Source organism: Stenella coeruleoalba, assembly GCF_951394435.1.
Source record: "Stenella coeruleoalba genome assembly, chromosome: 7".
NCBI lineage: Eukaryota > Metazoa > Chordata > Mammalia > Artiodactyla > Delphinidae > Stenella > Stenella coeruleoalba.
In genome coordinates this window covers 95,566,829-95,593,888 of record NC_137153.1, presented here as the reverse complement: position 1 = coordinate 95,593,888, position 27,060 = coordinate 95,566,829, and the positions used below count along the sequence as shown (strand labels likewise).

The following is a 27,060-nucleotide window of genomic DNA, read 5'->3' as shown; positions in this document are numbered from 1 at the left end:
TGGATTAGAAAAGGTTTTCATGTGTCATTCTAAGAACCTAACTACAATTTCATAAAAATACTGCTCTTCCTATGAGTAAGCGTCTTATGAGTTTCAAAGAATTAACAAACCACCATTTGAAATAGAGCTTTATAAAAGCAAAATCACTGAGAATAAGATGGTAGGTATAAATGGTCCATACAGGATCACTAGGGCAGAGTAAGTCAATGTAGTATAAAAGTAAAAAATACCAAGAAGAGGGCTTCCCTGGTGGCGCAGTGGTTGAGAGTCTGCCTGCCGATGCAGGGGACACGGGTTCATGCCCCGGTCCGGGAAGATCCCACATGCCACGGAGCGGCTGGGCCTGTGAGCCATGGCCGCTGAGCCTGTACGTCCGGAGCCCGTGCTCCGCAGCGGGAGAGGCCACGACAGTGAGAGGCCCGCGTACCGTAAAAAAAAATACCAAGAAGAATAAAGAATATATCTCAAGGAACTATTAAAGTGTTAAAAAAAAAAAAATCTGAAGTCAAAGTTGGAAAAAAATATATCTTATTCTAAGAAAATGCTGTAAATTTGCTTTCAAGTCAAAAGGGAAAGCAAAAAAAAAGAGAGAACAAAGGATTACAACTTAAAGAGCACTTAGTTATTCAGAGGAATTATTAAAATACCTTAATAAAAACAACATGCTATTGAGTTTGTGAACCCAAAGAAAGAACAGAGATGCTCTATTAACTCCAAATAAAGAAAGAAATGGCATCAGTAGCCAAGTTGTGATTCTTTTTAATACTTGGTTTTTAAACTACCCCAAGAAAGCGTTATGGTTTGAGACCACCATAGGTTTTCCTTTGAACCATAACACAAGAACATCATGAAGAATGAAGTTATGTTCACTAAGCTTACATCTCAATAACTTAGAGTCTTATTTTACAACCTACTGTCCCCTCAATATCCCGTGCTCTCCCCTAGATCACCATTTCTATTAAAATACTGTGAAAGGGGCTTCCCTGGTGGCGCAGTGGTTAAGAATCCGCCTGCCAATGCATGGGACACGGGTTCGAGCCCTGGTCCAGGAAGATTCCACATGCCATGAAGCAACTAAGCCCGTGAGCCACAACTACTGAGCCTGCACTCTAGAGCCCGTGAGCCACAACTACTAAGCCTGTGTGCTGCAACTACTGAAGCCCACGTGCCTAGAGCCTGTGCTCCGTAACAAGAGAAGACACCACAATGAGAAACCCACGCACTGCAACAAAGAGTAGCCCCTGCTCACCTCAACTAGAGAAAGCCCGCGCACAGCAACGAAGACACAGTGTAGCCAAAAATAAATATAAATAAATAAATTTATTTTAAAAAAATAAATTAAAAAAAACTGTGGAAGTTTTTGTGCCACTGAGAAGAAAAGTCAAGTACTAAGAATCAAGTACTGAGGATAATAAAAGGATGGAAAAAATGGAATCACTATAAAAAATGAAGATCTGTAGTGATGATAAGAAAAGATGGTGCTAACATCTCTGCAGTCACCACTTCCAAAGAGTATTTAGAACTCTGTTTCTCTCATTTTCTGCAACATTTTGAATCCCCCATCAATATTCAACAGCTAATGATGAATTTGATAGAATACTTGATCAAAAAATGAGAGTAGCATCATCTCATTTAAAAAGAGCCCAAATGCAGTTTGCATGGAAGACTTCCACAAATCAGATCAGTTGCAAAAATAATAATAATAATTATGTTCATTATCATTTTAATTAAGAGTCACAAAACCCAAAGTGGACAAAGTTCATCTAAGACTCCATGAGAAAAAAAGGTTAAATAAATTTATATGACCCAATTATTCACTCCTGGAAATTTAGCCAATAACTAGAAATATACATTCAATAGTTTACAAGAGCAATAAATGGAGCCTGTTGTAAGATGAGCACTATAGATTTTACGTGTACACACATATACCTAGCTCTGTATAGGGCTGCCAGAAAGTAAGTTCTGATATGAAAATGTCACACTTCTCCTAGAAGTCTAAGGACATATTTTAAACCAAAAATCCACGATGGATAGAGATTACCTAATTCTGAAAAATCTCAAACATCTTGACTTAAGGACAGCACACCTAAATATCAAAATCCACATGCCATGACATGAATATTAGATCTCTCCTCCAAATCAGCAGTGACTTGACTTAAAGATGATTCTAAGACTCTTCTAGACTTTTAATCTTTGATTATCTTAACAACTGAACTGCCTCTTACCTGGAATACCCTCTCTTCCCTTTATTAAGTAAGCTTTTCCCTCCCTCAGAGTGCTTCAAATCAGTTTCTAATTGTTCCTGAACTCAATTCCCTTCATGATCACTCTGCATTACATACAGCTGTACAGTGTTTACATTAACATTATTCTTAAATCGGTTATATCTTACAGACATTTTTGCTTATTCTTATAAATTCTAATCTCTTTGGCAAAAGGATTTGATTTTCCTTTCTCTTGCATTTCTTGCAAATTACCCTCCATGAGAATGTGAAATGCATAAGGGCAGGAACTGTTTTGCTCACTACTACTAACTCTAAATCCAGCATAGCCGTAACTCAAATTTTACTGAATGAGTGCATAAAATCTTGATACTGGCAATCAAATATTATCACTGACTTCCCCATAAATTATTAAAGTAGCTTCTCAAATATGAATTTTGAACATTAAAGAGGTGGAACATTCCAAGGTTTTTCAAATTCTTTTGTGACTCTATCTTTAGTATAAGCATAACAGGACATAATGAAGATGATAAAATAATTTTTAAAAATCCAATGATAATTATGACTTCAATGTCTAATAATGCATTTCTAAAGCTATTATCATATGAGCTTTGTTTCCAGTGTATGTGAATTTTGAGGAGAAGAAGAAAGGGAAAAGTAGAGAAAAGGACCTAAGAGAAGCTAGTCAACTGCCATTATTTAAAACCTAGCAATATAATAAGATAGGTGAATAATATGGGACAAGGAGAAAGTATTTTTCCTCCTTGGAAAAATTTCTACACTAATGAAGGGTATTAACAGTTCAATTTTATTTAGCTAATTGCAAGGTTTTTTGTTTTTGTTTTTGTTTTGTTTTGTTTTATTTTTTGGCCACGCAGCATGGCTTGCAGGATCTCAATGCCCCGACCAGGGATTGAACCCAGGCCATAGCAGTGAAAGCCTGCAATACTAACCACTAAGCCACTAGGGAACTCCCCAATTGCAAGCTTTTAAAACTGTGTCTATTGGCTGCTCCTAGCTTCCCTACTAACAATGCCAGAAAAATAAACTGCATGCACAATTAAGCAGAAAGAAGATGCCAACAAAACAAGGCACCAACCAGGTATCTGAAACTTCCAGGTAAGAGAGAAGAAAAATAATAGCAGCAGCACTGGAGCATCACTCACTTCAGGGATGGTTAAAGGTGGCAGATAAAAATTGATAATGTACATTCAATATGCATGAGATTTGTCACTTGATGGGAAGAGGAAAATGTAGGAGAAAAAATATGACTCATGGCCATTTTGGTAGCAAATTTAATATGTGGTATAGGCCAGGCTGACAGAAATGGTGTCTGGTGAATACAATGAAGATAATTAGAGCTGCTCTGACAGAGAAAAAGTATGGGGAGGGAGAAGGGAAGGTTAGAGATTAAGCAACTGAACGCTTAAAGGGTATTCCAAACTGGTGCTATGAAGAAGGATTTGGGCCCAAGACAGAACAGAAATCTCCACAGGATGAGCCATGGGTGAGATCTTCAGAAGATGCTGAGTTTTCCTTTATTCTCCAATCTTGCTTTTTTAAATAAATGAATTTCTTATTTATTGAAATTTATGGATACTTTATGACTAAACTAATTACCTTTAAATGATTTAAGTACAGTTGGCTCTTGAACAATGGGGGGGTTAATCCATATATAACTTAGAGTTGACCCTCCATATCTGTGGTTCTTCTGCATCCACGATTCAACCAACCACAGACCGTATGGTACCGTAGTGTTTACTACTGAAAAATATCAGTGTATAAGTGGACCCTCACAGTTCAAACCCACGTTGTTCAACTGCAGTACAACTCCCACCTCCTAAATATAAACAACAAATCTCAACCTGGGAAGAATGGACAGACTTGAAAGGGTATTTAATACTGGGAAATTGTGTGTGTACAGCATGTTTGTAATTAAAAGAGAACATTTGTATTCTTCCATAGCTTTCAGATTCTCAAAGACATCTGTGACCAAAATCAGCACACAAAAATCTGTTGCATTTATATATATGAACAATGAACAATCCAAAAAGGAAATTAAGAAAACAAACCCATTTAGGGACCTAATGAAACTTAAAAGCTTTTGCATAGCAAAGGAAACTATAAACACGATGAAAAGACAACCCTCAGAATGGGAGAAAATATTTGCAAATGAATCAACCGACAAAGGATTAATCTCCAAAATATATATAAACAGCTCATGCAGCTCAATATTAAAAAAACAAACCCAATCAAAAAATGGGCAGAAGACCTAAGTAGACACTTCTCCAAAGAAGACATACAGATGGCCAAGAGGCACATGCAAAGCTGCTCAACATCACTAATTATTAGAGAAATGCAAATCAAAACTACAATGAGGTATCACCTCACACCAGTTAGAATGGGCATCATCAGAAAATCTACAAACAACAAATGCTGGAGAGGATGTGGAGAAAAGGGAACCCTCTTGCACTGTTGGTGGGAATGTAAATTGATACAGCCACTATGGAGAACAGTATGGAGGTCGTTAAAAAGCTAAAAATAGAATTACCATATGACCCAGCAATCCCACTACTGGGCATGTACCCAGAGAAAACCATAATTCAAAAAGACACATGCACCCCAATGTTCACTGCAGCACTATTTACAATAGCCAGGTAGTGGAAGCAACCTAAGTGTTCATCTACAGATGAATGGATAAAGAAGATGTGGTACATATATACAGTGGAATATTAGCCATAAAAAGGAACGAAATTGGGTCATTTGTAGAGACATGGATGGACCTAGAGACTGTCATACAGAGTGAAGTAAGTCAGAAAGAGAAAAACAAATATCATCTATTAACGCATATATGTGGAATCTAGAAAAATGGTACAGATGAACTGGTGTGCAAGACACAGATGTAGAGAACAAACATATGGACAACCAAGGGGGTAAGGGGGGGGTAGTGGTGGTGGTGATGGGATGAACTGGGAGATTGGGATTGACATATATACACTAATATATATAAAATAGATAACTAATAAGAATCTGCTGTATAAAAAATAAAATAAAATTCAAAATTTGGAAAAAATAAATAAATAAAATCAACAAGTCAAGCATACCAATACCAAAAAAGGGAAAGAACATAAAAGATAATTCATGAATGGCAAAAATATCAAGAAGCATGTTAAAATATTCAACCTAATAACGAAGGAACTTCAAATAATAACATGCTTTCCTCCCTCCATTTAGTTGGTAGAAATTTAAAAAATATATATATCCTTACCCAGCAGTGAAAAGATCGTTTTTGCATCTTGTTCATGGAGGGTAAAGGAATACAACCATTTTGGGAAACAATATGGCAGTATAAAGAACACGAAAAATGTTGTTTAATCTTGATGAAATCATCAGAGATGTCCACAAAAATACAAAATACTTGTACAACATGGAGCTACTTACAGTAGCAAAAAACAGAATAACTAGGGGCTTCCCTGGTGGCGCAGTGGTTGAGAGTCTGCCTGCCAATGCAGGGGACACGGGTTCATGCCCCGGTCCGGGAAGATCCCACGTGCTGTGGAGCGGCTGGGCCCGTGAGCCATGGCCGCTGAGCCTGCGCGTCCAGAGCCTGTGCGTCCAGAGCCTGTGCGTCCAGAGCCTGTGCTCCACAACAGGATAGGCCACAACAGTGATAGGCCCGCATACCGCAAAAAGAAAAGAAAAAAAAAAGAAAACAGAATAACTAGATACCTAACTATAGGGAATTGGCTTAACAAATTTTGATAGGTAATATTAAGATGAAAGTTTTCAAAGACTTTTCAATGGCATGGGAAAATGTATCTGGCATAATAAGTGATTAAAAGGCCAGGTTAAAAATTATACATAAGATAGTAATTCTATTAAAAATGTCCCTACATATGTGTATTATATATGTATATTTAAATGTATATTACAAAAAAGAAAAAAATAGTGACTACTTCTGAGTGACAGGACTATGGATGATCTTTATTTTCTATTTTATAATTTTTCTAAATTTTCTATATGAACAATAAATATTATTCCTTTGTAAAAAATTAAAAAAAAAAGAAAACAATCCCATTTACAATAGCATCAAAAAGAATGAAATAGGGCTTCCCTGGTGGTGCAGTGGTTGAGAGTCCGCCTGCCGATGCAGGGGACACGGGTTCGTGCCCCAGTCTGGGAGGATCCCACATGCCACGGAGTGGATGGGCCCGTGAGCCATGGCCGCTGAGCCTGCGCGTCTGGAGCCTGTGCTCCGCAACGGGAGAGGCCACAACAGTGAGAGGCCCGCGTACCGCAACAACAACAACAACAAAAAGAATGAAATACTTTGCAGTAAATTTAACCGAGGCAAAAGACCTATTCACTGAACACTACATAACACTGCTGAAAGAAATTAAAGACACAGATAAATGGAAAGACATCCTATGGTCATGGATTGGAAGACAATATTGTTCAAACACCCATAGTACCAAAAGCAATCTACAAATTCAATGCAATCACTATCAAAATTTCAATATACACCCACGTATACTGCAGCATTACTCACTACAGCCAAGAGACAGAAGCAGCCCAAATGTCCATAGACAGATAAATGGACATACCACATAAAGAAAATGTGGTAAATACATGCAATGGACTATTATTCAGCCATAAAAAGGAAATCCTGACACATGCTACAAGATGGATGAACTTTGAAGACATTATGCTGAGTGAAATAAGCCAGTCACAAAGGGACAAATACTGTATGATTCCACTTATATGAGATATCTAGAGTAGAAAATACAATGGTGGTTGCCAGGCAGTGGGGCAAAGGGCAAATAGGGTGTTGTTCAATGAGTACAGAGTTTCAGTCCTGCAAGATGAAAAAGTCCTAGAGATCTGTTACACAACAATGTGAATATAGTTAATACTACTGTACATTTAAAAATGGTTAAAAGAGTAAATCTTAGGTTTTTTATCACAATTTTAAAAAAACGGTATCTATGACCAAAACAAAGTTAAGAATCATTCTTCTACAAGATATCAGTACAGTTACACAAAAAATTCACTAATTTTTGCTTTCAATAAATCAAGCATTATACAGACTAAAATTTATATTTAAATAGTTGCACGATCTCACCTGTAACTCCTGTGATTTACGAGCTTGTTCCTGCTTGATACTGTTAATCATACTTTCTTTTACCTCATCCAATATGGAGTATAAACTATCAAATTCTTCATCTAACTCTGAAAGTATGTTAGAAGAATTTTCCTGTTTAATAAACAAAGATTTTACTTAAGAGCTGTCAAACATTAAAAAACTAAAAGATATAGTACTTACCAAAGAATAGATTCATATTATGAATCTAATATCAGCCTCATATCATAAAATAATTAAAATTCTAATATTTGACATACACCTTTAAAATCAGATAAATCCAAGAAGCTGGCTGCTAATGCTGATAGTTCTACTTCAGCAATGCTGTGAGTTAAGTAGCCTTTTATGAACTAGCCCATACTCTCCTCACCTTTTATAAGACTGTTTCCACAGGACAATGTGAAAGTTTGTTTTAAGGTTGTCAACTTTGTCCAGACCTTCAGGCTCTAAGGCAGACCCTAAGCCAGTGGTTCTCAACTTTTGGTGTGTATCAGAATCATCAGTGAAGCAGATTTTAATAAAATATTCCAGAGATTTTGATTCTGTAACTCTGAGAAATAGTCTGGGCATTATAGGGATGGGGCTGATTTTGCGCAAATTTTTAAATCTTTCAGGTTGCCTAAAACACTGCATTTACATAAGATAAGCAGAATTAAAACACTAAGCAATTCCTTACTGGGTCCTAAGAGATTTATTGAACACTGAATTTCGGTGCTAGAAGGAACCTCAGAAATCATCTACTGACTAGAATCTGTAGTCAAACTCCTAAATTTTATAAACTAAAATCTGTTTATAAAGTCTGTTGACCTCCAAGAGTTCCTCACTGCCTCATTAAGCAAGATGATGCTATTTCAACAAGAAATAACAAAATATCTGTGAAATCCCTAGATAAGTGATATTCACACCTGCAACAATTATGAGATAGAAGAAATCATCTTAAGGCATTTTTCAACATAGATGAATCATTCAACTAAGAGAAGCGAAATTGGCACTGGTTTACAAAACTAATACACAAAATCTACTGTAATATTACAATCCAAACTTTTGCTTAAAATGTTTATAAAAACCAGACATCATCTCACTGGAGTCTTGCCAAAAGTGGTGTTAATCATTTTACTAGTTTCTTTACAGTAGTAAGAACATGACGTGGAGGAAGAAATGTGCAGTCTGGAAGGCACAAATTCCACATTAACAACTCAGTAACAGTGCGACCTTGGACAAGCCACTTGAATTCCTGGACCTCAATTTTTTCATCTGTAAAAAGGAATTGGACTGCTCTTTCCCCTCAATAACCAACTGGCACATTCTTACGGTCTCTCGTCCACTACAGCTTATGCTCCCATCTTCAGTGTAGTTTAATTCCCCCTCTATTTTCTTTATGGATGATAAGGTAAAGTCCTAATAATCTGTCAATCAGAAAAACAGTGTGAGCCAGCTCTATCTAAAGGTACCCTTTTACAGATTTCAAATGTGATGATTCTCTTGTCCATAGACCAAGAGTTTTAGAACCACTAGCTTTGCTTATTTAAAGAAACTGGATTAGTGGATTCACCAAATTTTCCAATAAAATAGTTTGAGAAAGATAGTTAAACTAGTGAAGATTATAATTAACTAACTTCAATTACAGCAAATTCAGAAGTAAAGAAAATACAAGACCATAAGGTTTAACAGGCCAGGCAATTACCTAGGCTGAACCAAACAAAAATCACAGGAAATGATTCACTGTCTACAAGTATCCTGGAAATCGTCTATGTTTATTTCACAAAGAAATGACCCTTAAATTAATTAAAGCACATTCATGGGAAAGCATCACCAGCTTATCTTAAGGTCTCTTCCACAATCAACATTTGATTATTTACAGTATGGATTATCCACCTATACCTGGGACCATTTCCTTAAGTATTCCCCTCTCTCCTCAATGGGCACTTTACCTTTTCCTTTTATATCTTAATTTCATCTAGTTCTGCAAGTGGACCTCTCACCATCTACATTTTCCTTCTACTATTTACAGTAAAAGAAATGTTTAGCTTCCCAGTACTTTTGGAAAGGTACAATTTGCTCTTAATTGGAATTAGAAAAGACAAACATGAAACGGAAAGGAAGAAAAGGGAGCATTATAATATTCCTAGCAATATTCCAGAGTTTTCTTTTTCCCTTACTATTTGATCTTTCCATGGAGAATGTGGGAATAGCAAATAAAGCATTTTTATTTATCTGCCATTTAAAAACCCTGCTCTCATCTCCATTAGTTTATAATCTATAGTTGACAGTGTATATTTATACTTCTGATTTGACCCAACAATCATTAATTGTGACATATTCACACAATTTTTTTTTAAAACAGATTCATACCTGAACTCCTTTTAGTGTTTGATTTAGTGTATCAATAAAGTTCTGAATTTCATCATTTTTATTTGCCAGAGTTGAAATGATCCTTTGTAGAGCTTCCTAGGATAAAAAAAATTTTTTTAACACTATGATATTTTATTAAAAGAGAACTATAAACTTTATAACAACAACTCTCTAAACAAACTCTGTAAGAGTATATTACATAATAAACAGGAGCAACGTAAAACTGTTCATTGTTCAAACCTCTTATTCCTAGTGTACAACTTAATTACCACCATATCTTTCACACTGAAGGTGATCAATATTATTTAACATAAAGACTGTTACTTTAGGTCATAAGGCCATGGCAAACGAACAGAACCAAATCCTTAAACGTTGCAAAAATAAATGGAAACTTCTAATCAACATCAGGAAATGAGGAATAAAAGCAGAGACACTGAAATTTGACATTTATTTATAAAATTTGACATTTATTTATAAAATTTGACATTTATTTATAAAAATTAAAAACATATTTTAGAAATACGAAAGTAGATAATAAATTTGCAGTTAAAATTACAACATTCATTGCAATATTTACAGATGCTATAGAACCATAATAAATAAGGTAATTTTAGTAGCAAATACCTCAGACTTTTTGATAATGCTTCCTATTTAAATAAAACACTTGATTATTTAACTTTCTCATACTCTCTACTTCAGTGTTGTCCAATAAAATTTCCTGCTATAACGGAAATATCCTACATATGTGCTGTTCTATATGGTAGTAACTAGCCACATGAAGCTAATGAGCTCTTGAAATGTGGATAGAGCAACTGAGGAACTAAATTTATTTTAACTTGAATTAATTTCACTTTTTATTACACATGTGACAAGTGCTGTCATATTGTACATCACAGGTCTAGTTGTTTAATAACTCTTCATGGGCAGTAAAAGCAAAATCCAAACAAGGTACTTGTATTCTCAGTAAAAATCAAAAGCAAGTACTTTCACTTTATAATTTTTCCCAGAAGTACAAGCCTTATTTCCGTAAGCACCTACAAACATAAATATTTTAGTAATTTCCTATAAGATTTTGTGTAATAAAGGTTCTCCTCAAAATATTATCAAAAACTGATAAAAGGCTAAATATAGGGCTTCCCTGGTGGCGCAGTGGTTGAGAGTCCGCCTGCGAATGCAGGGGACGCGGGTTTGCGCCCTGGTCCGGGAAGATCCCACATGCCGCGGAGCGGCTGGGCCCGTGAGCCATGGCCACTGGGCCTGCGCGTCCGGAGCCTGTGCTCCGCAACGGAAGAGGCCACAAAAGTGAGAGGCCCACGTACCGCAAAGAAAAAAAAGGCTAAATATAAAGAGCTCAGGAAATAATCTGATAAAGGGATGACATTTCATATAAATGCTCATAAAGCATTATAGTAAAAGAATTAAAATAATTACAGCTCTCATTTCATTCTCCCAACAATCCCTGGAGATAAGTAGGTATTATCATCCCTGGGCCAGACTAAGGCTCTCTGCTTCACTTACCAATACTGTTTCTTCCCATCCTCACCACTGTTGTTATTTTAGTATAATAACACAGTGAAGTTATGCTATGAAAGAGTTAGCTGTTTATCCTCTTGGTGTTCCCTCCAGAAACAGGTACATGGAGATTTGAATACAAAGACAACGCAGAATGCAGCCAGTACCTGGGGGAGGGGTGGGCACAGCTGGAAGGACGAGAGTGGTAGTATAGAGATGTAGAAAAGGAGGGTAGAAGACTTAAGAGTCTTTCGAGTATTCATCCAAGACAGACTCTCTATATACTTTAAAAAACACAATGGAACAGTAAAAATGGTTCTGCCAGTCCTCGGCCTGTGTACAGTAAGCTTCAATTAAGATTGGGCTTTTCAGGTTAATAGACTGACTCTCTGCATCCTCTTCTAACCCTCCCAATGGTAGGGTTACATCCATATTATATAGATGAGAAAACGGAGATTCAATCAGTTGCCCAAAGTGACACTGCTTGTAAAGTAATGATTATGCTCAGTCTATCTCGAAAGCCCATGCTCTTTACCACTTTAGAATACTGCCTCTAAACCTAACCAATTTGCCCATTATATGCAACACCCATACAATAAATTACATATTGTTTTAATATTTTGGTTTGCTAAGACTCTTCAATGACATATAAAATCACTGGAATTTTCTTGGAGAATCACAGCTTGAGCTTAAGCTTTGTCCACTGAAATTAGTGAAATTCTGGTAAAGGAACTTGATTGTAACATTTTAACTTCTATCCACATACAACTATTATAATTCAAGCATTTGGGACTTCCCTCGTGGTCCAGTGGCTAAGTAAGATTCTGCACTCCCAATGCAGGGGGTCAGGATTCGATCCCTGGTCAGGGAACTAGATCCCACATGCCACAACTAAAAGATCCCACATGCCACAACTAAAAGATCCTGTGTGCCGCAACTAAGACCCAGAGCAGCCAAATAAATAAATAAATGTTTAAAAAAAAGAAAGGAGTATCATTTTAAAAAAATAATTCAAGAATCTGACATAATATAAACACATATAGAAATTCTGGTATTCCAAGAAAAAAGTTTTGAAAGCAGGACTACATAAGCTGAGTTCTGAAACTTTACCCTAGCCTGTGTATGTGACATGAGGTTAAAGTTTTCTCTAGGTGGTAAGACCCAGGGAAGAGATCTATACAGGGATACTGTGTTCCCAATATAGGAGGTATGCAAGGGGAGGCAAGTCCAGTAGAGCTTTTTTTTAAGTATTTTCTAAATATGGCAAGCAACATACCAGGGCAGGATAAGAAACTTTGAGAAAGAGGCAAAAAAGAACTAAAAGATACCATAATGCACAGAGTTTTCTACCCTACTCTACCCCTCCAGGGCCTCCAAATTTAATCACTAGCTTTTATAATGGAGACACAAGTAATTGATAAAGAAGCTGAGGAGGAAGTACAAAGAAAGTGATGTAAGCTGTATACAGCACCTATTCTCTGAGCTCCAGACCATTTTAATCCAACTGCTTACTTGAAATCTCCACTCGGATGTCTCAAAAGCACTTCAAAATTCAACATGTCATAATGTCCTCCACTAAACCTGAGCCCTCCTCTAGCGTTCTGTCTCTGCCAATGGCACTACCAGCTGTAAAACCAGAAACCTAGCAACTCAAAATCAAAAACAGAAAAAAAAAAATTAAAAACTCAGCAGAGGACCTGAACAGACATTTTTCCAAAGACGACATACAGATGGCCAACAGACACATGAAAAGATGCTCAACATCACTAATCATCAGGGAAATGCAAATCAAAACCACAATGAAATATTACCTCACACCTGTCAGAATGGCTATTATCAAAAAGACAACAAATAACAAGCTCTTGAGAGGATGCAGAGAAAAAGCAACCCTTGTACACTGTTGGTAGGAAGGTAAATTGGTACGGCCACTACGGAAAACAGTAGGGAGTTTCCTTAAAAATGAAAATAGAACTACCATACCATCCAGCAATTCTATTTCTGGGTATTTATCTGAAAACAAAAATACTAATCTGAAAATACTAATTCAAAAAGATAAATGCACTCCTATGTTCACTGCAGCATTATTCACAATAGCCAAAATGAGAAAGCAACCTAAGTGCCCATTGATAGATGAATGGATAGTGAAGATGAGAGCTATATACACTGGAATATTACCTAGAGGGTATTATGTTAAGTGAAGTATGTCAGACAGTGAAAGATAAATACCATATAATTTCACTTATACGTGGAATCTAAAACACAAAACAAATGAACAAACATATTAAAACAGAAAGAGTCATAGTTACAGAGAACAAACAGGTGGTTGCCAGAGGGGAGAGGGGGAGGGGGATGGGTGAGGTAGGTGAGGGAGATTAAAAGGTAAAAACTTCCAGTTACAAAATAAATGAGTCTCAGAGATAAAATGTACAGTGTGGTAAAAATAGTCAATAATAATGTAATATCATTGTATGGTGACAGATAGTAATTAGATTTATTGGGGTGATCATTTGTAATGCACAGCAATATTAAATCACTATGTTGTGTGATTAGCATAGTTAATTCTTACAGGAATTAACACAGTAGGTCAATTATACTTCAAAAACAAACTCACAGAAAAAGAGATCAGATTTGTGGTTACCAGAGGCAGAGGGTGGCGGGACTCAGAAGTAGATGAAGGTAGTCGAAAGATACAAGTACTAGGGGTATAATGCACAACATGATAAATATAATTAACACTGCTATATGTTATATATAATTAACGCTGTTGCCTAGTATATATGAAAGTTGTTGAGAGTAAATCCTGAGTTCTCGTCAAAGAAAAAATACTTTTCTCTTTTTCTTTTATTTTTTATCTACATGAAATGATGGATGTTCACTAATCTTACTGTGATAATCATTTCATGATGTATGTAAGTCAAATCATTATACTGTACACCTTAAACTTATATAGTGATATATGTCAATAAAACTGGAAGGAAAAAAACCCCAGAAACCTAGGCCACCATCATTACATCCTTTCCTTTCATTTGTATTCTACACGCAGTCACCAATTCTGTAGATTTTACCTCCTAAATAACTCTGTAATCACTATTACCACAAGTCAGTATCATATCTCAACTTATACTCTTGCAAAACGTAACAGGCCTCTGATCCATTCTTTCTCCCCAGTAATCAGCTCTCTATATTGCAGCTAGAGTAATATGTTAGCATCACTCTTCCTGCTTAATTGTCTTGCCACAAGGCCTTGGATAAAACAGAAAATCTTTTAACATGAGCTGTTAACATGACCTTAAACATGACATTACATAATCTGTAAGACCCTGCATGATCTTCCTTCCCCCTGCCTACCTCACCTGTTTCAACTCACACCAGACTTCTCTCTTGCTGTATTCCAGCTGCAGTAGCCTGCTGTGAGTTTCTCTAATATGCTTTGCTTCCCACCTGGGAACCCTCACATTTATCAATTCTTCCTGTTCTAAAACATATACACAATTTTTTGTTAAAACAAGTTCCAAAAACTTGTTTTTGGAATGAGCCCATTCTATATATCTAAGTATACACACACACGCGCACGCGCGCACACATGCACACTTGCTTCATTTCTTTTATTATCAAAGCCTGACGGTGAAGAAGGGCAAAGACAACTTTGAACTGGGACTCTATCAACCTGAAAGAATGCCTACCAGGGTCTCTCAGACTTCATCTCAGATCTCAAGTCTCCCATTACCCTCCAAATACTGATGGATAAAGTGACAGATAAACATAGATGGATAAAGGCAATATAAATCATCTGAAGTTTATCTAGATAATATAACTGATTTTGCAAGACTTCAGGTGGCCATGACTAAAAGCTTTAGGTGATACAGGTCTGAAGATATGCTTTGACAAATACGAATTCTGCTGGATCACAGTAAAATATGTAGAATGTATGTCTCCAGAGGCAGTATGCATAGGCAATCTCAGCCATTGTCCTTTGGTCATGCACCTCAGTCACCAGGAGCTCAAGAAAACCTACACTATCAAAATTAAGCCTCTCAATTACTTGACCGTGGAATTCGTCTAAGGTAACTGCTATGTTAACAAAGGGGAGGGGGGCGGGAATGACACGCCCCAGCCAAGCACAACTGCAGTCATTCCTATGGAATGGTTCAAAGTAATCTGGGATGTACAAGGCATGAGGTACCCTCTTCAAAGAAGCATAGCTTAAAGTTATGCTTATAGTCCCTATAAATCATAAGAAGTAAAAGCACAATCAATTGACTCTAAGCAAAATAATAATAACTAACACTTTTATACTCTTAAGGGCCAAGCACTATCTTAAGCTCTTTACATACATTAATTTGTTTAATCCTCTCAAGAATCCTATGAAGTAGGATACTTGGTTATCTCCGTTTTCCAATTTGGAAGCTGAGGTATAAAGAGGTTAAGTAACTTGCCCGGGACCTCAGAGTTAGTATGTGGCAGAACCAGAATTCAAATTAAGACAGTCTGACTCCTGAGTCTATGCTCTTAACAATTAGCACTGTACTACCTGAAAACAAAGATCAGAGGTCCATGAAAAGAAAGTCAGAACATCTAAGAGCATCAAAAGGACTTAAGATTTTCTTTAAGACTGGAAAAAACTAGGAATGAGCAACAGGCTGTAACATGTACCACCCTGCCAAACACAAGGGCAACAGTAACAGCTCTTCTTACCGCAGGCATATGATCATTAACTCTGAGAACATAATGACGGTCACCATCTGAAATGGCATGGTTCTACTGGTTTTAGCTTAATATATGTGAATATGACAAATTCAAATGTGAGTCTTAATTCTGCATTCAACAAAAAACTCTGCCAACTGGGCTACTTAACTGGAAACTATCCAGTGCAATAAGTGCCTGAAGTTATGATGCAGAAACTTCCTGTTCTTAGAACCAGTGGCAAAAAACCATTATACCCGTGTTTATATGCTACTCTGAATCCAAAGGCATCAATAACCAAGTGGCCATAATTAGACACTGTGATATATGGGTTTCCCACCAGCGTCTACTCAGACAAGGAGAAAATTTCTGATTCAAATTCTACATTAGTATTCCAGACAGTTGAGATACACGAATCTAGAACCACTGCAAATATCACTAATCAATCTACAATTTAAAGGGGCCAAACTATGACTATAGTCATTTCAGTTAGTATTCATTAAGCACCTTCTATGTGCCAGGCACTATACTAAGCTTCTAACATGGACTATCTTTTTAATTATCACAATAGACAGCAATATGTCTTTGTATTTTATGGTTGAAGAAAGAGAGGTTAAAGAAGTTATGAAACTTCCTTTGATCACACAGCTGTCAAACGGCAGTCACAATTCAAATCCAGGAAGCTGCCTCCAGAGTCTGTGCTCTTACACCACTCTAGGCTGCATACACTGCAGAGGACTGTACAAAACAGTCATAGGGTTCCTGCAACCAGAGAAAAGGGATCAGTGAAAAATCCTAATGCCACCAGGAATTATGCCACTTGTATCACTCCACACCAAAGACCTCTCCTTTGAATCAGGTAATGAGTAGAAATCCAGAATGCTCTATCCAGCTGGTAAGTTAGACAACCAGAATCTTACCAGCTGACCATAGTTATGGCAACACATAACAAGAGTATTGTGCTCAAAAGTGATGCAACGAGCTAGAAAAGGAGAATTATATATTGTTGAGGAATTCAGGAATCTGATACTCATAAATAGTTAACTGGTAGAAAGCTACGCCCTCTGTAACAGTGAAACAGCTGGGATTACTACCTCTGTATACAGATGCAACTGAGGTGATCCACAGAAAAAAAATCTAGTAAAAGACCTGGTAGGGAATACTGTCTTTTCACCCTGAGCCCAGTTGCAGATATCAGGGCAGAAGAAGAGGTTCTTTCCCAACTAGGATTTGAGGAAATACAGTGTCTCAGAGGCTGAGGAAGCCTCATCCATTTCTGCAGCCTCTGAACTGTCTGTTCCATCCAATGAAGTCTAAGAGGCTCACATTCGGCCATGGAAACCAGAGGACTCATCATCTAATTAAGGGAGGTGGAATGGAAGTAGAGATGGGGGTACTCTCAGGTACCACTAGTAGCAGTATAAACTGACAAAACCTTTCTGAAGGGCGACTTGGCAATACACATCAAAAGGTATTTAAAAGCATATACACAATGACTCAGTAATTCCATTTCTACTAATTTATTCTAAGTAAATAATTAAAGAGTATAAGCCGAGACTTGACGACAAAGATTTCATCTTACTATTATTTATAATATTAAAAGGTTAGGACCAACATAAAAGTATGAGAAAAGGATACTAACTAAAAATCAAGTAGGGCTTCCCTGGTGGCGCAGTGGTTAAGAATCCTCCTGCCAATGCAGGGGACACAGCTTCAACCCCTGGTCCAGGAAGATCCCACATGCCGTGGAGCAACTAAGCCTGTGCACCACAACTACTGAGCCTGCGCTCTAGAGCCTGTGAGCCACAACTACTAAGGCCCACGTGCCACAACTACTGAAGCCCGTGTGCCTAGAGCCTGTGCTCTGCAACAAGAGAAGCCACCGCAGTGAGAAGCCCGCACACTGCAACAAAGAGTAGCCCCCACTCACCACAACTAGAGAAAGCGCGCGTGAAGCAACAAAGACCCAACGCAGCCAAAAAAAATTAAAATTTTTTAAAAAAATCACGTAATATATATCCATATTAAAGAATTCTACTAAATCATTAAAAGTGTTGTAGAATGATATTAACATGGAAAAAGATATCCTTACATATTAAGTGAGAGGCAAATTATAAATCACTATACATAGTGTGATACCATAGTTTTTTTAAGTTTCTATATGCATTAAAAAAGACTGGAATGTAATATATACAAATGTTAAAAGAAGTTACCTCTGGGTGGCAGGATTATGGGTGATTTTTATTTTATTTTCATTTATCTATATTTCCTAATTTCCTACAATAAACTTGTGTTACTTATATTTATAATGCAACAGGAGTGCACAGGCTGGCTGTGCTAACACTATTATAAATTAGTTCAAAATATAATTAGCTATCATCAGCAAATATCAATAACTGAGACCATATTAATCAGAACCTTGTGGCCGGGAAGCAGTGCCAACTGAGGATATAAAACATAGAAAAAGAAAGCTGTAGAAAAAATCCACTAACTTCAAAGTATTGTCCACCCTACACTGGAGTGGAATATCTATCACTATGGCATTCAATATGTGTTTGCTGCATGAATAATCCTGCTTACATTCAGCCAGGCACTGCAAAGAACCATTGTCCTTAAAAAAATTTTTTTAAGTTAGGTCTGTTTCACTATATTTCTAGTTTTTTTTTAAACTGTCAAGTTCAATAAAAATGAAGGTGTCTGTATTTAAACACAGTGATACAAGTATGTCAGCATGGTCCTTTGAAGAGGGTACCTCGTACCTTGTACATCCCAAATTACTCTGATCCGCTCCACAGGAATGACTGCAGTTGTGCTTGGCTGGGGTGTATAAAAACCCCAGTTATACTTTCCTGGTCACACCTCTATTTTAGAAAGCAAAGACCTTCCCTCAAAAAAGAAAGAGAGCTGGAGAGAAGGGAGATACATGTACTACAGAAAAATGATTTGTAGCAGCAAGGGAGACCAAATTCCAGAGTTTTATCTAAATCATGTTCTATACTTTCTATCAACGATTTTTACTAGACTAAACTAGTTTCTTAATAACAACAACAACAAAAAAACTACTTTATAGGGGTTTATATCTTACATTTTATCTTAAGATCTAAGACATATCTGAAGATAAAGATATATCTTAAGTTTATATTTTAAGATATATCTTAAGTTTATGTCTTAAGTTAATATCTTAAGTTTTAATGACATTAATCATGCCATCATTTAAAGGCAAAGGAGCAAGGCAGGAAGGGTGGTAATGAAAGAAGCTTGAGCTGGGAAGAAAGACCTGGTATGAATCCAGACTACCACTTGCTAGCTGTGTGACTCTGAACAAGTTATTTAACCTCTCTCAATTCCATCTTCCATATCTTTACAACAGGAATAACAGCTGTTGTGAGAATTTAAAGCAGTCTAATACAATACTGGATACAGAACAATAGTCAAATTTCATTTCTCTTTCCTTTCCTCAGGACTGAGAAAAAGGCATAATTTTGGAACATGAGAGACGGTTGGTTATCTGGATATGGTGGAGGCCTCCGAACTGTTAGGGTACAACAAGAAGGCAAAGGATAGCAAATACCAGGGCAGAGGAAGAAACTGGGATGAGGAAGCCAAGTCTAGACATGCTACTGGTTGCAGGTCGTGTTGTGCTTTAAAACTCTCCCTACTCAGTTCAATCTCCTCAGTCTAGGTTTGTTCAGTCTTGCACATCAAGCCTTGCCTGACTGTCACTATTCCTCTCTAAGCAGAAAGTAGAATATGTGGGGGGAAAGGGAGGAAAAGCAAACAACTGACAATGTATGCTCTCGATGACATCTTCCCTCAGGGATCCCTTCCCCTTTCCTCTCCACCTTTATTATCCCTACAGCACAAACCCTTCCTAGAAACAGCAACCCCTATGAATATGAATGATCTCCTGCACAAGAATTTAACTGAAACTATCAAATTCTAAGCACCAAGATTCTAGAAAGGTGCAAATGTCTTATTTGTTTCAATGGTTTCTTTGAACATACACATTTTATCAGGTAAAGAAACCTTTGGGATTTTATCTTAAAACCACTTAAGGACATAATCAAAAGGTTTGAGTATCAAATAAAGCCACCTATCCATAACACATCCTGTTCACAAGTGTCCCAGAAACTCGATATAAACAAAATCCCTCTGTTTATTTCTAGAAGATAATACTGTGGTTTTCTGTATCCAACAGTACACCTTACATACCCAAGGTAATTATGTTTTCTTCCTCTACTCAAACAGAGCATCTGTTGCTAACACAAGTCCAAGTTATTTTCACAGACAAAAAAGCAGCTGGTCAAGCTAATCCATTTGCTGACTAGCCACCATCAAGCTTCTGTAAGACTGTCCAGTTAACTTAACCTCTATTGTCAGATTGCATGAGTCAGGACTTCCAATCCTCTTTCAATTAGGATTTAACAACTCTTCTTTGGCACCATCATTTGAAACACTTATTACAGACATAAACACAGAAAACATGCTTTAAACTTCAGGACAAAGTTAAGAAATGGTTAGACTGGATTAGAAAAATAGTTATACAAATTATCAACAAAGGGATAAAGTTACTTTGAAGTTGAGATTATGAGATTACTAATAGCTAACGATAGTACTTATGTGTGCTAGGCACCAAGTGATTTTTAAAAATTAACACGATCTTCATAACCCTTTGAGGTAAGGAGACTTTAAAGATGAGGAAATGGAGACTGCAAACTGCCCAACCTCATTCAGTTCATAAATAGAAGGACTGGAGACGACTCTGAAGCCATCCTCTTAATAATTTAAAGCCCAAATCCCAAATACCTTACAAATGGATATATATTCAAGCCACTCTCACCCTCTGCCACTTGCAGTAACTATGTTTCCTTATGCTGACTAAGGTATCATCCCTGCTATTATTTTCGTTGTAACATTCTATAATAGAAAAGAAAAATCATGCCAGGGGTGTACTACTACTGTTTTATTTCAAGAGAAATACATAACCAGCTCAGTTCATTATTAGTTGAGGTATATAATTGAATCTGCAGTAATTCATGAGAAAAGAATGCTCAAATTCAGAGCACTGAATTGGTTATAAGCATCAACACATGATGCTTATTTTAAGCTACAAAACAAAGCATTTTTTATTAGAAATATTATTTAATACTATCAATGAAATTCAACATATTTTCTAATATTGAGAAGTTGATTCTCTAACTTATCTAAGATACATTAGTACCAGTAAGAAAGAACAGCTAATTCTTCTCTACCTCTGGTAAAACTGTACACAGTACGTGTAGGTACTCAAATACAACATTTGGAATGAAACCAAGTTCAGATCTTAGCCTTATGCATGGCTAGTGGTATGACCTTGCAGGACTCACTCCAACTCGAGTCCTCATTAAAATGAGAGACAATGCATGCCCTGGCAAAATAAGAGGAGCCACATTAAAATACTTTTTAAAATTATGTTTTACAGCACACAGAGTATTTTAGTACTTATTCTTTGTAAACTTTAAAGCACTGTACTTTAAAGTACATAATTCAAACTTAATTATATTACCTGCTTTTTACAGTAACTGTAAAATATTCTCATTTCCACTGTATAAATGAGGAAATTGATTAATCACAGTTAAGTGATTTGCTCCATATCACAAAGCTACATATAGCAGCATGGAACCCGAGTCTCTGGACTCCAAGTCTTTGCCCTTCCGTTTGCTCTGAACTAATGTCCACTCAGATATCACATGACTGTTATTTAAAAAGTTAAATAAGCTTTGAAATGTTTTACAAATTCAAAACACACAAAATGTAATTTTTAAAAAATGTCTTACTAATAGTCATGAAAATTAAAAAATTGAATATACCTGAGTTTCAAGATGCACACATACAATGAAATCATATGACTTTTGTTAAATACTGTAATAGTTAACGCTAAACACATCACTACACTATTCTCTCATGACCCCAGTGCTCAAGGAAGTGAATCCAGGCAAAATTATAGAAAACAAGGTTCTAACGTTTTTTCCAGTACTTTCTATCTAATAATAGAAAAGAATGGCCTCTTGGACATGCCCTTGTTTTTCCCTGCTACATTATTAGTAACACTGTGTTCCTTCTTATTATACTGCACTATATTTCAATTACTATAATCTAACAAAGAGAGCACCGTGGTTGATTTTTATATAGGGATTATAACTAAATATTAATAACACTTCTAATTGTATTCAAACGTTGGCTATGTTCTCTAAATATATATATATATTGGTTAATAAAAACGGCTAGTTCTGTATACCCTTCCTTTAACTTGTTCAGAACGTATAAAACATGCCAAAACAACCATTAAGGTAACTGACCAGCAGCACTGAACTGGTCAGAGGGTGGGACCGCTGCTCTGACAACTGTCAGTCTTTTCTCTCAATTCAACCAACACTAAACACCAAGACGTGCTAGTGGACTAGTCCCGAGGAGGGCTGGGGCGGTGGACAAGGCTGGGCGGGGGGCGGTACTAAGGAGATCTGGTTCCCGACCTAAAGAGGCACAGATTTTGCCAAGATAGAAGACTGGGTCGAGGAGAGGGGCCAGCTTCGGCGTCAGCCGGTAGACCCCCATGTGCCTTGACTTCCTCTTCTGCTAAGGATGGATAAACCCTCACTAGCTCACCGTGAGGCTGCGAGAATCAAAGAGGGCCCAGACCGTTGCAAAAACTGATGAAAACCTGGGGGCGGCTCCCGCTATCCCCTCAGGAGCCAGGGACCAGGACCCAGGACCAAGTACAGGGCAGAAGCTGTCCAGGGTCACGGGGCGCGGTCCCCGCAGCCCGGCGGGCGCCGCTTTGCTCCTGGGAAAGAGCAAAGCGGCCTGGCGGCCTCGCCCTCCGCGGCCATAGCCCAGCCTCAGGCTGGCCTGGCCAGCCCCGCTCGCCCACCGCCCACCCGGCCGGGGAGCTCTGCCCAGCCTCGGCGGCCCAGCGCCCGCGCTTACTTTCTGGGAGTCCATGGCCAGGGGCTGTGTCCGCTAGACCCAAAACCGCGTCGAAGAACCTTGCGAGGAGACGGAGGGAGGTCGGACACGCCAACACGGCTACCCGGGGCCGCTGCTCTGCTGAGCCACCGCCGCCTCTGCCTCAGCCTCAGACCTCACCGGCGCCGCCCGGCCGCGCCCCGTCCGCGCCCAGCCCCGCGCGCGCCGCAGTCGCGCCGCCGTTGCCAGGGTGAAAGGGCGGCCCGCGGAAGGGAGGGGGCGAGGAGCGCCTTGCGCACGCGCCCTGCTGCGAGAAGAGATGGGGAGGGGTGGAAGGGGGGTGCTGGTTATCCGGTGCAGCGACGGAGCGGCAGAGAGAGAGGAGTGCTCGCCCCTCGGTCCCGCCGGTCGTTTGAAGAAGCCTCGCCCTCCTTCCCCCATCCTTTTTCCTCCAGCGCGCGCGATTGCTGCTGGCTTTGGAATGGACCACTGGGCATCCAGCAGCCGGGTCCGTGGGGAGGGCAGGGGAAGGAAAGCTCCGGCCCTGGAGCTAGATCAGCCCCTTCTCCATCCTGCAAGCATCTGAAGCACCTCCTTATGCTAGCCCTTGGAGAAGCAGCCAGGCTGACAGGCCCAGCGGTCCAGTGGGAAGGAAATGGCTGGGAGGGTGATGTAGTGGAAACATGCGGAAAGCCTGTAGGCACGTGACAGAAACTTGGGTAGACTGTGGAGTCTGGTAGACCTTTACCAGAGAGCCCCCTGGGAACCTTGCTCGCTGTGACTTTGAGCAACTACTCTCCCAGAGCCTGTTTCATCTTTGGTAAAATAAATAATTCTGACTTTGCAGAGCATTATGAAGATTAAATAACGTATTGGGGGCTTCCCTGGTGGCGTAGTGGTTGAGGGTCCGCCTGCCGATGCAGAGGACACGGGTTCGCGCCCCGGTCCGGGAAGATCCCACGTGCCGCAGAGCGGCTGGGCCCGTGACCCATGACCGCTTGGTCCTGCGCGTCCGGAACCTGTGCTCTGCAATGGGAGAGGCCGCAACAGTGAGAGGCCCGCGTACCGCAAAAAATAAAAAATTAAAGAAAAAAATAACATTTTGGAAGTGCCCAGTACATAGTTAATGCTCAGTAATTATAGTTATTGGTGGGAAGCTAGAACCTGCTCAGTCTGGACTGAGGGGACAATAGAGACTAGAAAGCTTGGGAAGGTACGATTCAAAATGTTCTTCCCCAAGTGGACAGGCCTCATCTTCCATTTCGATGACTGCAGAGGTTCAGAAAAATTCAACTGGGCAATCACTTATTGTGAATGAACAAAAGGGGAAAATATATTGAGTACCTATCAGGTACCAATTCCACAGACTGAGAATCAGCAGTGACAAGGCATTTTATATACATATATATATATGTATATAAAATGCCTTATATGTATATAAAATGCCTCCTTACATTACATCTCTAATGTAAGGAGTTTAGACGTTTTACAGGGAAAAATTACATGGGATAAATGGAATCAGAGAATTGTGTGGGCTTCATGTTCGGTAGGAGAGTCAGGGAAGGCCTCTCTCGGGTCACTCCTGAGAGTGAGAGAATAACTATACAAACATCTGGAGAAAAGCATTCTAGACAGAAGAAACAGCAAATACAAAGGTCCTGAGAGGGCATGGTCTCTATGTTTAAGAAACAGCATTTATCCTACAAGGCTGTAATTATCTCTGTAGATGTATCTCCCCGACTATACTTGTGGGTCGAAATTTCTTTTACCCATATCTGTTTCGCCAGCACAGGGCCTGCCATCTAATATGCATTCAATAAATCCTTTTTAAACTGGACAGACATGTACAAGAAAGGGGTTGAAGGGAACAAAAGGAAAAACTAGTTCAGGCCGAGTGGGTTGTTTTTGAAGGCCAGGGTCAAGGGCCTATGTGCACAATTTTCCTCCTGCATCTGAAAGTAGTGGCATGCAGTCTTGCAGAGAGATGCTCCTTTTCTTGGTATCAAGGGAAAGGAGCCTCCTCTCCAAGCTGCCCAGTTCCATGAGGAGAGATGAGAGCAGCCAGGCACTCAGCGACTAGCCTGCCGCTGCAGCCACGCAGGCCATTCTTCGCAGTGCACACGCACTGCAGCTGAGTCAGTTTCCCTTGAGGGAGAAATGCAGCCTCGGGACTGGAGAACGTCAGAAGTCAAACCACCCTGCTGTGAGCTCCCCAGCCCTGCACCTGCCTGCCACTGCACGACCCAGTGAAGAAGAAACAGCATTTAGCACTGTCCCCAGTTCTCTTGCTGCAAGGACTTTACCTCACTACTGTCAGAGGGTAACTCCTGGGCACTCTGTGACTGATGGGCTTAACCCCCGAAGGAGGCAGAAAGAGGCTTTGGAGACAGTGAGTCAACAGCTGAAATGCGATCTCCAGATTCTGTCCCAGGCCACATCCCAGGAGCTCACTCCTGGCCCCTTGCCTCCCCGCTCCCCTAGTTCTTTCCCTGCAGCCCAGCCAAGAACCTGCAGCTTTTGACAAGAGTGCTACCCCATTTGACTTCTGCTCTCGCCAGATCTCTGTCTCCTCTGGCCAGTCTGGCTCCCTGCCCAGCTTCCCGGGCCTTCTGGTTTCCCTCATTCTCATCTGTAAACAGCTAGTGTCTTCTAGCTGTGACTTCTGTCTTCCCCGGCCCATACAGCAGGCACTCACCTAGCTGGGCACTAAGTCTGCTGCCTGACCCACTCCCACTGCTTCTGGCCTATGGGCAAGTCCTTTGCCTCTTCACAGCCAAGTCAGTTTAGAAATTTTCAAAAATAGCTTTTCTAATAAACCAAAGCCCTTGTTCTCAAATGTAATCCCCAGACCAGCTGAATCAGCAGCACCTGGTAACTTGTTAGTAGTACAAATTCTCAGGCTTCATCCCCAGACTTACTAAATCAGAATCTCCAGGGGGTGGGAGGGGGGTACAGTAATCAATGTTTTTCCAAGTCCTCCAGGTGATTCTGACGCACACTAAAGTTTGGTCGCCATTGAACTGAGAGAAAGCAAATTGTTTTAAAAAAAAAAAAAAAGGGAAAAGGGAACTACAGAAGCACAGAAACAGATGACTTTTCAACACAGGTTTCTGATTCTGAGATAGCATATCTGGTCATAGATATTTATTTGAATGAGGTTCCTCGGCCTTCAGGACTGCCTTTCTGACTAAATCCCAATTTAGGATAGCCTCAGGCTTGGCACTGCTGATTTAAAGAGTCTGGCAAAATTGTCTCTTCCAGAACCAGGTTTCCTGTTCTCTCTTGCCAGGCATCGCCTGCAGCCCTGAGTTCCCTCATAAGTTCTGGGATCCCCCATCTCTTGGGAGAGAAAATTTCTTCCCTTAAGTTTCTTGCCAACAGTCTTTCCCTTTGGTATAGGGCCATCGCCCTGGAGTCAGCCATCTGAATTTTTTTCTTTCTTTCTTTTTTTTTTGGTGGTACGTGGGCCTCTCACTGCCGTGGCCTCTCCCACTGCAGAGCACAGGCTCCGGACGCGCAGGCTCAGCGGCCATGGCTCACGGGCCCAGCCGCTCCACAGCATGCGGGATCCTCCCGGACCGGGTTACGAACCCGTGTCCGCTGCATCGGCAGGCGGCCTCCCAACCACTGCGCCACCAGGGAAGCCCCAGCCATCTGAATTTTAATCCTGCCACTGCTACTTACCAGCTGTGTAGCCTTCAGTGAGTCATTTAACCTCAATAAGCCTCAATTTCCTTATCTGTAACATAGCGATCATAGTGGTAGTAATTCCCAGTTAGGGTTGTTGTGAGGATTAAAGGAGATTATGTATGCAAAATGCCTGATTTAGACACATTTAACAAATGGTAGCGGTTACTGTTATTACTGCCTTGTACATCATATCCTTCTGTGCCACCATGGCATGGCTTTCTGCTCCTTGATCTCTGAGGTCTTAGAAGTCCTATTCTCACCCCTAACCAGTTTTCACTGTCATACCTGGCTTTTCTGAAACATAATCACTGGCCAGATGCAGCTCTTTGTTGAAGCCAAATCTTCACCCATTGCTCCCTGTTAATATCTGGCCTGAGTCTTGGCATACACTACATAGCCTCGGAAAACCCTGAGCTTCTCTAAGCCTCAGTTTCTTCAGCTGTGAAATGGGCATCATAACAGTACCCCCTGTAAGGGTGGTTGAGTGGATTAAATGAGAGAATTCATATTAAGTGT

The 27,060-nt window shown here is 39.5% G+C and overlaps 1 protein-coding gene across 3 annotated transcripts in view; it reads right to left on the bottom strand.

Moving 5' to 3' along the window:
• FSD1L (fibronectin type III and SPRY domain containing 1 like) overlaps nt 1-23,810 on the bottom strand; it is a 71,831-nt gene extending 48,021 nt beyond the window's left edge. For all 3 annotated transcript variants that reach the window (XM_079926287.1, XM_079926285.1, XM_079926286.1), the window contains exons 1-3: nt 22,876-23,810; nt 9,715-9,810; nt 7,345-7,476 (exon numbers count right to left, since the gene is read on the bottom strand). In XM_079926287.1, coding sequence (XP_079782413.1) covers nt 7,345-7,476; nt 9,715-9,810; nt 22,876-22,890 — 243 coding nt within the window. In that variant the 5' untranslated portion in view covers nt 22,891-23,810. The remainder of the gene's footprint in view (nt 1-7,344; nt 7,477-9,714; nt 9,811-22,875) is intronic.
• Nucleotides 23,811-27,060: the final 3,250 nt, after the last annotated feature.